This window comes from Gavialis gangeticus, unplaced genomic scaffold, assembly GCF_001723915.1.
Source record: "Gavialis gangeticus isolate Ggan-Ray unplaced genomic scaffold, GavGan_comp1, whole genome shotgun sequence".
NCBI lineage: Eukaryota > Metazoa > Chordata > Crocodylia > Gavialidae > Gavialis > Gavialis gangeticus.
Genome location: NW_017729004.1, coordinates 41,534,878 through 41,549,718, shown reverse-complemented (window position 1 = coordinate 41,549,718; position 14,841 = coordinate 41,534,878). Strand labels below are relative to the sequence as shown.

The following is a 14,841-nucleotide window of genomic DNA, read 5'->3' as shown; positions in this document are numbered from 1 at the left end:
AAATGTTTTTCAGGGTAAATTACCCTGCTCTTTGCTGTGGCTAGCTTGATACCAATACCAAAGCTAGCTTTTTTTAAGCTAATTTGGGTATTTCAGTGCTATGCTTCAGTCACTTCTGCTTCGAATTATGACATATCAGAATGATCTGAATTATCACTTTAATTTCCTTAGTGGGGAGTATACATACAGTTACTGAACACTAAAAATAACACCATATATAACCAAAGCAATACAGTTTTTTATGTCATACAAATATTTTTGTATATATGAAACCTTACCTTTAAGGTTGATAAATAGAAAAGAAACAATACATTTAATTGATCTTGGTGTAAATTAAAACAGGTTCGTTGCAGGCAATATGGGTGGTCCTATTGAAAAAGACAAATTACATGACTTCAGCTGGGAACTTCATATAAGCGAAATAAAATTTGAACAGAAATGCAATGTCATACCTATCGGAAAAATCAAGAAAGGGACCTTCTACCACAGGGCTTTACTTTTCAAGGTAGTTTAACGTATCTTTATCAGTTCTAAAAATATCCTGTGTTACAATATTTTTGTTAATGAGATAGCTACTGTACTGTAATTTCAGTTTTGATACAACCTTGTAGCATTTATCTGTCTCAGCATTTTAGTTGTGTATGTATTTAAGTAATTTTAAATTTGGCAAACATTGATATCCTATTGAATGAGTGCCAGCATGGCTTCTTTCTGTAAACATCCTTGTTTTTATAAGCAAGATTGACACTGCCTTAAGTGATATCAGCAGAATACTTCACACATGGCAAAAGCCATAATGTTATTTTTGTCATGAGCTACAGAGCACTGCACAATACAATTCCCATTTCAAAAATAAAACTATTGGGAAAGTCATTTCTACATGGTGTTTGTGTGCAGTACTCTGATAGGTCACAACACCTTTCATTCACAGAGTACAGGTGTCACAGGAAACTTATGAATGTTGTGTGCTGCTAGGCAAATAATTATTTCAAATATGAGAAAAGAGAGTAGAGAAATAAATATGTCATATGCTAATAATAAAGTATCAAATTGTGCAGATAAGCTCATTTAAACTATAAGAAACTGCAGAAGCTGCTAACCATCAATAGTTTTTCTAATATTTAAAGATTCAGTTTTGTTTAGCTACTTATCACAGGACAGTTTAAGTTCAAATCCTGAAAACAAAGAATAGTCCAAAGGCTCAAGTTGTGTTGTGATGTTCCTTGGGTGAACAGTGGGATGAAGAAGCCTCTGCAGCCTCTGCCCCTTATTACCACCCCCATGGCAGGGGAGCCAAACAGCATCTCTTTACAAATCCATGTGGCCTGGGCACATGTAGAGGGCATCACTGGGGTGAGCTCTCCAGCATTCAGGAAAAGCATTTTCTGTACCCAGTCCCCAAATCCTCTGCTTTCCTGTGCAGCTAGAAATGGGAGCTTTATCCCACTGGGAACTGGGAATTCCAGTTTCCAGTAAATGACACAGCACTTGCTTCAGGCCTGGAATTTTGGATTCTTAAAATTACCTAACATTACTTTTTGTACGTAATAGTGCAATTTTAAAGATTTCTAAAAGAACTTGCTCTACTGAAGAAGGGATATGAGAAATCATCCATTAGCACTTTTAAATGTCTCTAAGCTGGTTCTCAACCTTTCTCGTGTTCATCCTTTCTTTCATTTAGTTGGTATCCCCCTAACTAAACAGTATGGGAAGGGTCAGGGTATCTGTGGCCTCAAACTGAGAGCTCATGCTCTGAAATACTTCATAAGCCGTGGGTTTGTTTTCTTTGATCTCCTTTAGCAATAGGTTAATGACACTAAATAATAACACAGCAGAAAGATTTTACTAGTAGTCATTTGGGATGACTCCTGAGTAGAACTCCCAAGAATATTTCTGGAAGTGGTATCCCTTCTGCCTCTCCATCCTGCTGTATCCCATGTGCATGTGGTGAGACACAGGGCTTAGAGGATTTGGTAGCCAGTGGGGAAGTGGGACATAGAAGGAGACATTCCTCCAATAGGTAGCTGCAAACACAAACATCCTCTCTTCCTTCTCCTTCAGGCTACAGACAGAACATCCCAGAGAGTGAGCCCAGGAGCCAACAGGATGTTTGTACAGAACAATGGTGAAGTGCAGAGGGTGCTATAGTATCCATAGGAGCAGGGAAGGAGGAATGGGAGCAGGCACTGAGTATCTGATCTGTTCATAGGGTGAAAGGTTCCATTCTGTCTTTCTCTCACCCACAGGTGAAAAATACAGTAATGCAACTTGCCCCGTTTAAACTTCTCCTTCCCCTTCTGGAAAAAAAACATCTGTGGTTTTTGGGCTGGTGGGCTCACTTCCTATGATCCTAGGAAGATTGGGGAAGACAGGAGCAAAGGCCTGGAGTAGGGCTCTAAGTAACAGTAGGAAGGACTTCCTAGGAAGCAGCACAGTGGAGCTCTGCAGAGAAGTACGGCCATCCTAAACTAATTGTATTGGGAGTGGGAGGAGATGAAAGAGCCTACATTCTTTGGTAGGGGTATGGAGGAATAAATTAATAAATGTATTAGGGGCAGCCTTGTAACTTCCCCTTCTTGCTAAAATTTCCTTCACTGTGATGCCCCATAAAAACTCAGTGAGGGATTCTCTCCCCAGAGCCTAAGTGAACCAAGGAAAGACATCCTTGCCAGCCGCAACAAATTGCAAAAGTACAGGGCAGCAAGGAAGAATCCTGAGAAACAAAGTTCATACTTAAAAGTGAATATGTTAATCACAGTTCTGAGCACAACAAACTATAAGTGTTCTGATTTCCAGTTGTTTGTCAGTAGTTTGTGACACATTAGCAGGTCTGAAGAATGAGAAGCATGCTTCTGAGATGTGTAGCAACCTAATGCCCATGCTAATCATCAGACCTTCACAATACAACACCATAAAGTCTTTCATGTTAAGTCTGTAGGTTGGGAAAGGGGGAGGAAAAAATTGTAAATGCTTCAGGTCAAAAACATGTCCTCCAATACGTTTAGAAAATATTGGAAAAACTGTGGCATCACATGTGCCAAGTTTTATTTGAAATCTAGTCGAGTGGCTGACAACACAAGAGTGTGTCAGTTTCTGAAAAGAATTCTAACAGCTGTATTTCACTGCTGCTCTGGTAGAAGATGGTGGAAAAAATGTAAAAAGAATCCTTGAAAGAACTACAGGAAAGATCTGCCAGTTGCAGGATCTTGCAAGGCATCTAAAAAATATCCATTATAAAGTTTCTTTCAGAAAAGCTCCTCTTCCATTTATTATCTTCTTTTACTTATTTCCTTGACCCAGCTGTGCATTTCAGAGACTAAATATATTGTGGTACTTTTCAGCAGCTAGTGATAACTTTCATTATTCCTTTTTGTTTACTTTAATAGGTAATAGCAGACAGGATTGGCATTGGCTGTACTTTAGTTCGTGGAGAGTACACGAGAGCTTGGAATGAAGTTAAATTAGTTGACGACTCCCCTCAAGGAATAACTGGACTTCTGCTTCCTCCTCAAGTATATGTCGTAGATCTAATGTACCAGCCAGGCTGCTTGATGAAGCAAGGAAGTGCAGAGGCAGATCACTATAAACTAATTTAATCCTAGTATCAGATCTCTTGAAAAGCAAAACAGTCATTTTTAAAGAAGTTTTATTCATAATTTGTATGAAGCATAACAATTTGTGGGCTCAACTTTCTAATGTTGGTGCCTAAGTTCCTGTAATAGTTATTTAAATGGCAGTTTGATTTCTAAATGGCCATTTCCAATTGTTTTACTTCTGGTTTGTTATCCTGAATGTGGATTTAGGTACTCCTTTTGGTCATCCAAGTCTGACAGCTTTGAAATGTTATTCATTCATTCTATTTCATGTTGCCTTCCAGAATAAAATGTAGAGTTCTACACTGAAAAAATGGTGGATCAATTATACTTAACTGTGTAATATCATTTCTCATAGCAAATATATCCAAAGTGTTTAAGAACTAGAGGGTCTATTATCCCTTCCTTAGGCTCCCTCAACTTCTCTTGACATTTATAGGCATCACATATACATGAGGAAAGGAGAATAGAAACCTAGGGAAATAACTAAGGATGTATACATCTATTTGTAATACTTTTTGTTAAATTAAGCAGAGAACTAAAAATCATTTGAGTCATTACAATGCTCAATGTTCTTTACAGGTCTTTAGCAAAAAAGCTTTGTTTAACCTGTCCCCAAACTCTGAGAATATTAATGATGCAAAGTAGAGTAGAGTTCCTTAAGAAAAATACCACAATTCAGTCACAAATTTCCCCCTTTTTCAGAATGAATTATTTGGTGTCAATCATCATTTTACTTACTGTCACATCCCCTTTTGCTAGCCAATTCATTTTTTTCTCACTTAGCCTACACTATACTAGTTTGTCTTGGCACAGAGGAGACCAACTGATGGTTTGATGCTTGGAAATCTATGCTTTCTGCTGAGGTATGGAAATCTCAATTTAAAACCGTCACTTCTCATTTGAAGATAAAGTGGGCCACGGATGGAGCACAACAAAGTTGTATTGAAGGTATATGGCGTATGTCAGGGTGGGCACACATAAGGTGAAATTTGCTTTAATACAAAGGACCCATACAAAAATTGGAGGCAGCAGGTTAGTAGGGATTTTGTATTAGGGTGAATTTCAGAAGATTGGCAAATAGAAAATGATCTTTATATACTAGCTATTAGAAATGTTGTTTTTACTATTTGTCACAATGCCAGATGGAAATAATGAGCATTTAGTGAGTAACAAATAATTAATAACCTTGTAAAAATACAGCCTCTTGGGGATTCTCTGAGAGTTGGCAGGTGGATAGCAGAGTGTTTCAGCAGGGCTGCCAGTGTGTGGAATTTGTGAGTTTGAGGAGATAAGATAAAAGAGAGATTTGTAACTATTGTGTTCACTGCTACCAGTGAAACAAGACACCAGCATTTCCCCCAGCAGCTCCTCTGACATATATTATGTTTTTCTGATGGGCCATTTGGGAATATTTTCTCGCCATTAACTGTAAATTCATTGAATTCATGGACAGGTGTTAGCATTATACTTTTGGCAACGCCATGGCTCTTGAAACAAATTGCACAAAACATCTGATGGCAGAATTGGGCTGCAGGCTGAGGATGGTAGGAATTGATGAAGGGTAACATGACTTGGTGCTATCTGTAATAAGATAAAGAAAACCTGAAACTTCAGAAGGACAGCAAATGAAAAAAATATTAATTCCTTTCCTACTGTCTACCAATAAGGGTATTTTTGTAAGTTAAAGTTCTGTTTTTCTGGAGTGGAACTGTAATGCGTGACTTACTCTTTTCTTCAAAGAGTACTTGAAACAAATGGAGTTTCAGTTGTTTCTATGAAGAGTCAAAGCAACAGAGATAAAATTCAAGCAATTCACAATAAAGAACAGAAAAACTCCTGTTCTAGACACATAGCAAACACATTTGACAAGTAGACACTCAGCAAAACAAACAATGGAAAAGAAACAACTTTGTACCATGTAATTTTTTACAACATTTCTGTAAAAATGTCATATGTTTACAGTCTAGCTGGGAATAATTTTATGTCTTTTCTGTCACATTTTTAGCTTTATATTAGTTGAATCCCATTTCTTCAAAACTATAAAACACAAGGAAAAATGTGTTTGCTAAGCAAAAACTGGCAAGAAATCCACATACATAAGTGTAATATCAATCCAACATCATCAGGGTACAGAAAGCTGCATATAAGCATTCAGCATGAAGTGCTTTTCCTTAGGATTTCATTAAATGTAACTCTGGAGGTATTTGAAAAATAAATCATTGCTTTCTATTGAATATGGAGGTACTCTTGACTGGATAGTCAAACAAGTCAGTTAGACAGCTGCAGTGTGCCTGAGACCTATGCAGTTCACAGCAATAGAATGAGTGATTTTACATTCATACGTAGTGTTTGCAGGGAGTATACAAGAAAGGTAAAAGATAAAATACCCCAGACTTCAAACCTAGGATGTTTCCCCCTCAGCCTGGGGCGATTCCAGTGCAATCCTCCCATCTCCCAGCAAAATGCCTCGCCACCAAAGTACAGATTAACTTTGGTGAGAATACCCTTCACCCCTCCCACTGAATCTGAGCCTTTGCAGAAAAAGAATTCAAGGTCCATTGGTCCACAGAGAAAGTGAGTGAGAGAAAGGGAGCATGACTAATCTAATGTTTAAGGCATTTCTCTAGGAAGGAGGAGTTCTGCGTTCAGGTCCCTTCTCTCAGGTGTGGCTCTGGCTCTGTATTTTAATCAAAGATGGTATACTGTAAAATACAAAATAGTACCTGACAAGTATGACATAAAAGTCAGAGGAAGAGCAATGAAAGTGTAGGTCCCTTGTTGAATGCAGAAGGCAGTCTGGAAGATGCAATGAAGACTGAAGTATTTAATACCTTTTTTACCTCTATCTTCACAAATCAGCTACCAGTTACCAGGAAACATTTGCCTAGTGGAAGAATGGGTTTAGGATTACTTACAGAAGTTAGATGCTTTAAAGTCAGTGGATGCCTATACACATGCAGCGAAGCTGCTCCGATGCACTGTAATCACAAAGCATTGGAACAGACTCGATTAATTGAGTCTGCTAGAGTGTGGTAATTATCACACTCCAACAGACTCCATCATGTGTATCAGCTTCCCTGCACTAAAAAATGGCAGCAGGGGTGCTTTAACTAAAGCTTGTTTGACAAGCTTTAATTAAAGTGCCCCCACCACCATTTTTCAGCTCAGGGACACTGATACAGGTGACATTCCAGGAGCTTTAATTAGAGCAGCTCTCGGACCCACTCTAATTAAAGTGCTCCCTCCCCCGCTCCCAAATCCTGGAGCATGTGTCTAAATGCCCAGTAGGACCAGACAGAATATAACCTAGACTAGAGTTCTGAAGGAATTGGCTGAGGTAATTTCAAAGCCATTGCCTGTCATCCTTGAGAACCTGTGGAGATCAGCTGTGGTCCTGTCAGATTGGAAAAGGGCATCTGTAAGAAAGAGAGGACGGAAGATCCAGCGAATTACAGTCTGACATCAATACCTGGAAATATCATGAAGCAGATAATCAAGGCATCTATTTTGGACCATCTGGTGGAGAACAAAGTTGTCAGGAACAGCTAGCATGAATTCACCAAGAGCAAGTCATGCCTGGCCAATCTGATTTCCATCTATAACAATGTGACAGGCTCTATGGACTGGGGGGAAGGGGTTGGTGGGGGGGGGAAGAAGTGGATCCTTCCATAATACCTTCACTTTAGCAAGGTTTTTGACATTGAACACTCCCACAATGTTCTTGTTAATAAGTTAAGTAAATACAGATGAGATTAAACTACTGTAAGTACATTGTAGATACAAAACTAGATGGATCATCATGCTCAACAAGTAGCCATCAATGACTCAGTATCTAATCCAGAGAAGGTATCAAGGGGTTTCCCAGGGGTCTGTCCTGGGTCTGGTACTGTTTAACATCTTCATTAATGATTTAGACAATGGGATTGAATGCACACTTAGCAAATTTATAGATGAAACCACATTGGGTGAGTTGAAGACACTCTGCACATTAGTGTTAGGATCCAGAGTGACTGTGACAAATTAGAGAAATAGTCTGCAATCAATCAGATAAGATTCAACAAGGAGAAATGCAGTCCTCCCTTGCATAATTGCATGCAAAAATACAGACTGGGGAATGACTGACTAGGTTTCATAGTTTCATAGTTTGTACGGTCAGAAGGGACCTGAGCAGATCATCAAGTCCGACCCCCTGCCATGGCAGGAAAGAGTACTGGGGTCAAATGACCCCAGCAAGGTTTTCATCTAGCCTCCTCTTAAAGACCCCAGGGTAGGAGCCAGCACCACTTCTCTTGGAAGTTGGTTCCAGATTCTAGCCACCCTGACCGTGAAGTGGCACCTCCTCATAGCTAGCCTGAATCTACCCTCTGCCAGCTTGTGACCACTATTTCTAGTCACTCCTGGTAGTGCTCGGGGGAACAGGGACTCCCCCAATGCCTGTTTGTCCCCCCTGACTAGTTTGTGAATGGCCACTAGATCCTCCCTCAGCCTCCTCTTGTGAAGGCTGAACAGGTTCAGGTCCCATAGCCTCTCTTTGTAGGGCCTGTCCTGCTGCCCCCTGATCATGCAAGTGGCTCTCCTCTGGACCCTCTCCATGTTGTCCACATCCCTCCTGAAGTGCGGCGCCCAGAACTGGACGCAGTACTCCAGCTGCAGCCTGACCAGTGCTGCACAGAGGGGGAGGATCACCTCCTTGGACCTGCTTGAGATGCATCTGTGGATGCATGACAAGGTACAGTTGGCCTTCCTGACCGCGTCTCCACACTCTTGGCCCATGTTCATTTTGGCATCAATGACGACTCCAAGATCCTTTTCTGCCTCTGCACTGACGAGAAGGGAGTTCCCCAGCCTGTAGGTATGGTGCCGGTTGTTTCTCCCCAGGTGCATCACCTTGCACTTGTCAGTGTTGAATCCCATCTTATTCTCATCCACCCACCCCTGTAACCTGTCTAGGTCTGATTGCAGCCTATTCCTCTCTTCTAGCATGCCCACTTCCCCCCACAACTTAGAGTCATCTGCGAATTTGAACAGGGTGCTTTTTACCCCCTCATCCAAGTTGCTGATGCAGATATTGAACAGTGCGGGCCCGAGAAGCGAGCCCTGGGGGACCTTCAGGTCGAATAAGACCCATCCACCACCACTCTCTTTGTGCGGCCATTTGACTGTGTAGGTGTCGACGCCACAGTCCCCCAGTTTTTTAATGAAGATGGGGTGAGAGACAGTGTCGAAGGCCTTCCTGAAGTCCAGAAAGACTACCTCCACTGCTACCCTTTGTCTAAGGATTTGGTGACCTGGTCGTAGAAGGCCACCAGGTTAGTCTGACAGGACCTGCCTCTATTGAAAGAGGATGATGGTGAAATTTTCTTCGTGGCCATAGGGTACAGGATTTGAAGCCATGGTCTCAGACTGCAGCAGAGGAATTTTAGGTTAGATAGTAGGAAGAATTTTCAGACTGTGAGGATGGTCAAACACTGGAACAGGCTACCTATAGAAGTTGTGGCATCTCCATCCCCAGAAATTTTCAAGAACAGGTTAGACACTTGGCTGGGATGGTTTAGTCGCAGATGATCCTGCCTGACCTGGACTAGAATAGATGACCTCATGAGGTTCCTTCCAATCCTATGATCCAGTCTGATGCACTCTCCTGTAAGGTGGAAGGTGTAGTATGGAAGCTGGGTCTTCCATTTTTTGGGTTAATTATCTTATCACCGGGCAAAATATAAAAGCAGGTAACCTCAGCACCACTGCTGCCTTCCCATCCAGCTGTGTTTAAAAAGGAAAGCGTGAGCCTTGTCCTTAGTTTGGTTCAATGGATTCTAAATGGACAGAAGCACTTTTACACAGCTCTACAGAGACACCTGAGCTCCAAAAAGGGGTGGGTGTCTCTGGCATTTCCTGTGAGTTACTTAAGTCAGCTGCACACTGTGCTGATTTTAACCAACTCCCTGGTAACCCTGATGGTCATTCTGAATCCCATTCAGAAGCATCTACCTTTCCCCATGCATTGGACTAGGAGCCTAAGAACTAATTCCACCTCAAGAGTCTTCACGTGTTAGGCTTTGCAGTACCTGACTTTTAGGTGCCTAAACCTTTAATTGGATCTAGGCCTAAATATGTTATTTCATAGTAGCATGAAAATAAACTGAGAAGGGGAAGATGAGGAAAAAAACCCCTATTGTTGTGGAACACCACTCAGAGGTAGTTAGCTGTGTTATTCTGAAGTCAGACAGAAGCACCTTTTAGACTGACTAAATCAGAGAGGTATACATAGCATAAGTTTTTGTGAACCCAAGCTCACTTCATCAGTTACACACAGAGCCCCTCAATTCACTTTTTTCTGAAAAGTGATTGTTTTAGACTTAACGTTGGAAAACATCAGTGCAATATGTAATCCAGGCTCATATGATGACAGATTACACAATGAAAGGTAGGATCACATCTCACCATTCTAACTAATGCGAATAGTTAACGTGGTACAAGTAGTACACAGAAGTCAGTGGTATGGCATGTGTGATTATAAGTCGCAGTGGTGCTGTATGTCTATAAATAGTGAAGTGTTTTGGGATGAAAAGCACTATTGCTTTGATTTTGCAGGCTGCATCGTGCTTGCAGGTCCTTCTGTTGGTAGAGAGACACATTAAAGCTAATAGGAGTCTAAATGGATAATTCAAGCCTTAGAGCAGACTGACTCAGACCCCTTTCCAGTAAAGCTGTATGGCCGTGCCCAGACAAATGTGGATGTGTGATATGTGGCTGCTACCTTGCAGTACAGGAGGGGAGGAGAGGGGTAGGTTGACCCTGGAAGATCCCGGTGTCAAAAAACCCGCATTGAAAAAAAGCAGGGCGGTGCACATGGCAGCAGTGTGCATCGCCCAAAACTGGAGCCTGGCTGGCTGGAGCCACACTCCAGCTGCTGGCCAGGCTGTCTGCTGGGGCTACAGCTCTCTGAGGCCCCCAGGACACCAGGTAAGGCTGCTGGTTCAACACAGTCACTGGTCCCAGCCTCGCTTACCCCACCGTGGATAACCTGCCATGTGACAGAGAGCATGTGGCATGAGCATCCCCCAGGGACAAGTTGCAGCAGCTTCTTGTCCCTCAGCAAACAAACTTCTGCGCTTATCTGGATGTGCCCTATAGGTGCATTTCCTGGGAAACCGTCCTAGTAACTGCTCATCACTGGATGCAGAAAGGTTTGTTTTGTACGTTCCATTTTTGGTAGTGAACTCTAGTGCTTTTGAAAGGTCCTGTGGAAAGTGAGTCCTCTGATTTTCTTAAAACAGGTACAGAGGCCATGCAGATCACTGACAATGGTAATGCAAGAGTTTCCACACTGCTCCACCAGAGTTATTGATGTTGACATTCCTAGATCTGGAGAAGCATTCAAGATCACTTACACCTGTTTGCTCTTTGTGTTAGCAGGGAACAGGTGCTATGCAACTGTGGAGTTAACACATTTCAAATAGAATCTGGTTCGTGTTCCTGCTGCCATGCAGATTTTGCCCCCTTGGAAGTCTTTCAACCTGGCCACACAATAGTTTGCAATCAGACTTGGGTGCCCACAGCCTCACTGTCTGGCTTTGCTCCCTTGGGAGCCCCTTAGCCAGACCTCAGAACACAAACAATAACCCTGGGTCCAAACAAAAAAATGAGTAAAGCAAACCTTCAGCCTTTCTTCCAAAAACAAAAGAGGGCCCTTTAGCTCTGGTCCTTCCTAGAGGCAAGCCCTTTTGCCCTGAGTTTCAGTCTGCTTCGTATGCACAAACTGATCCTCCCCCCAGCTCAAACTCTGCTCTCTCCCCAGTTGGGTTTTAAACTGCCAGCTAATCCCTCACAGCTGGGTTTCTATACCAGGGCCATCTGCCTCCCCTCAAGGTCCAGACTGCTTTGTTACACACCAGTTATGTTATAGCAATGGCTGAGGTGTGCTAGTATGTCACTTTCTCAAACTGTGTTTTCACTTGCATGGTAGAAATTGAAATTGACTCTTCTCCCACTAAATGTCTTCATACTTCTCATTATCTCTGCACCTTGAGAAATCCCAGGCATAAGGTATTCCAACTAATTTTATGCTCTTTTACACTGATTGCTGTAGTCACTGTTTTCCCCAGAGATCTCTGAGCTTCTATCAGCCCAGTAGCATGCATTTCAAAGTAAGTAAATTAATATAATCACAGTAATCTGCTCAGTCAGTGCAGCAGGTAGTTTGGGTACCTTACTCATGGATGCTCCAAACCCCATCAACTCCTTCACTTCCAGTTTCTAAGCCCTCGGATGGATGGATGGATGCAGAAGAAGAAAATCTAAAGTGGGGCCATAATTCTGTGGTAGTTGTGTTGGTAGTGGAAAGATGTGAGCACTTTTAGATGTTGTTGTACCATGTGTTATTGCAAAAGTAATTTTGCGTTTGTGGTTGTATAGACCAAATCCCAATCTATACCTAACAGGTATTTATACAGTTTTAGGTATCTGAATCACTAAACATGATCTGAATGCTGGCCCCAGAACCAAAAAAAGTTGCCCTGTGCTGGCCCTAGCAACAAAAAAAGCTGCCATGGCAAGTAGCTCAGGGCTACTCACTCTCAGGAGCTTCTGGGGGAGGAGCCTCTGGAAGGAAGTTGGCGAAGCCCCTTCCTGTCCCAGGCTGCTGCTGCTGTTGCTGCAAGCTTGATCTCAGGAGCTTCTGGGGAGAAGGTGGCGAGGCCCTTTCCTGCCTCTGGCTACTACTAGCTGCTGGCTTGCTCTCAGAGCTTTTGGGGATAAGTTAGCCACACCCCTTCCTGCCTTGGGCTGCTGCCCCCCCATGGGGGGTCATCTGCTACATGCAGTTGCCCCCCTCAAGGAGGGGCCCACTGCACTGCACTGCACCCCAGCTTCTGCACCCCTGTTCCGGCCTGCTGCCCAGCCCGCCGCCAAACCACGGTTGGGGGATAGCCTGGGGAGAGAGCCTGCCCTTGGGCCCCTCCCCCACCATCACTGCCAGAGCCTAAAGATGCCTTGTCTGCCCCAGCTGCCTTGGCAGGCCACCCCCTGCCTTCACCTCCACTTCCGCCAGAAGCACACCCTGAGTGGCTGAACTGGACAGCTCCTACCATCACTGCTGCTGCTGTTGCTGCTGCTGCTGCCATTGTTCTGCTGCTGCCCCCCCTCAAGAGAGAGGGAGATTCCCTGCTGCACCACCTTGCACCACTTGACACCACACCTGCACTGGATTACCCTAACTGACTGATTGCTCCTGGCCCCCCCCACAGCTGCCTCACTGCATCTGATCCTGCTTTGTTTTCTTGCCTACTGATCTGTTGCTGAGTGCCTGGCTGGAGGCCTGAGTGGCTCCTGGACTGATCTTCAACAAACAAAGCCCCTCCACTGCTCCAGCTATCTTTTACACCTGCCTCAGAAGCCTTCCCTGTGTGTTCTTGCCCTTGTGTGGTAAGTCCTGTGATCCACTCCCCCTGCCTTGGTGTTTGTTGTGTGGCAGAGTAAGCCGGATGGATATTTCCTAGCCTGTGTTTGTGTGTTCCCTCTCTCCCACATTCCCCAAGCATAGCCCTCCCAGTTTTTTTCCTGTGGGCTGTAGCTCAGTGAGCGCTGCCCCCTTTTTCCCCCACAACCCCAGCCTGCTCCTATTAGATTCACCAGCCCCACTGGATATTTTGGTTTTCTTTATTGTCTTCCCCTCCTTCATGTGAAACAATGGCAAGGCAGGAACTTTCTGGGGGGACAGATGCCTGCACAGAGCTTCCTGCAGCCCCCTCTATGGGGGGCTGTTGGGTAGTCACCAGGTAGGGGCTTGTACCCATACATCTGGTGGACATTCACTGGGTCTCTCCAGGGTGCTCACAACCTTTGGTCAGTCTAAGTGGGGCTCTTTCTCTCTCTTCCCACCTGCCACGACTTGGATGGTAAAAAGGATTTATTAGAGATGTTAATGAAAGAAAGGTGGTGACTACCTGACTCCACCATGACCAACCACCAGTTCCTGCCCAGGTTCCCAAGGCCACAAATAGGGGAAATGGCTGAATGACAAGACTGAAGAGGTTCTTTGCTTTCCTTTTCTTTTATTATTGAAACATCTGTGGGATCTTTAGTCTTGGAGGAGAGGGTCCTGATCACTCCCTGGGCTTATTACAAGTCTTCTCCTGGTGTCAGCTTCCCCACGCTTCCAGGAAGGCTGGGGAGTCTCCTTTTCCTCTCTGGGTTGATTGCAGCCACGCCAGGCTTATTAAGCAGTGCGTAGCTGTTTTACAAGCCAAAAAAAACTTCAACGAAATAAAAACAGTGATATGATGGAGGATGCTACTTTCCCCATCCTTGTTCTTCAGCCAGCCCTGGCTTTCTCTTCCCTCAGGGTCTGAGCTGCAGTTCCCTTGGGAAGGCAGGATTTTGTTACCTTCTTTTAGGAGACTATGCTGTCAATTTCCTCTTCTTGCCGTGGTTGTGCCTATCTTAATTGGCAACCAGTGGCAATTAATCAGCATTCCCGATCAAACAAAAATAAATAGATCTCACAGCTCTGAGCATCCACCCGCTTTAACTCTCCCACTGCTCTCCCCCCACCTCCAACTTTCTTTTTTCTTTCATCTCTTTTTCCTTCTCTTTCACTTCTTTAGTGGGGAGTTCTCGGCCCCTCTAGAGCCCGATTGGGCACTTACCTGGCTCCCAGAGCATTAGTCTAGTGTCATGTGCTCACAGCCTCCATCCTGCCAAGGTTCCTGCTTCCTTGCCTTCTCTCCCTTCCCTTCTGCTCAGCCCCTGGTCCCCAGATATTGCCCCAGCAGTGGATTTGCCCCAATCTGCTCCACCTGCCAAGGGGATAAAACTGGTCTGGGGCACACCGGGAGCTTCTGCTGTAGCATGGAGGTCCTGTTCTGGTGAGGATGGTGCTCCTGGCCAGAGCAGCATCCCAGGTGAGTATCCTTCAGCTCCTCACAGGGGCATATCCCAGCCAAGCCCCCAAGGGGAATGCCCCTGCAGCCTCCACCAGAGAGGCAGAGTCTGACCAACCTCCTCCAGGAGTAGAGAAGCCTGCAGCCTCCACTGCAGGGGCAGGTGGGACTCTGGCACTGAGCCAACAGGGCCAGGGAGTCTCCTCTGGCCAGGTCCCCATTTCCCCCCGCCTGGCCAGAGGGGTTCCCAAGCCCACTCTCCTGCCATCAGCGACTAAGGGCAAGGGAAGTGAGAAGGGCTCCTCTTCAGCCTCCTCCACAGCTGGGGGTGGGCAGGGCCCTTCCCAAACCTAGACCACACACAC

The 14,841-nt window shown here is 44.3% G+C and overlaps 1 protein-coding gene across 5 annotated transcripts in view; it reads left to right on the top strand.

Annotated features, from left to right (window-relative positions):
• Window positions 1-4,256, top strand: part of ARMC3 (armadillo repeat containing 3) — a 157,859-nt gene extending 153,603 nt beyond the window's left edge. For all 5 annotated transcript variants that reach the window (XM_019508298.1, XM_019508302.1, XM_019508301.1 and 2 more), the window contains 2 exons: window positions 343-505; window positions 3,387-4,256. In XM_019508298.1, the coding sequence (XP_019363843.1) occupies window positions 343-505; window positions 3,387-3,596 (373 nt within the window). In that variant the 3' untranslated portion in view covers window positions 3,597-4,256. The remainder of the gene's footprint in view (window positions 1-342; window positions 506-3,386) is intronic.
• The last annotated feature ends 10,585 nt before the right edge of the window (window positions 4,257-14,841 follow it).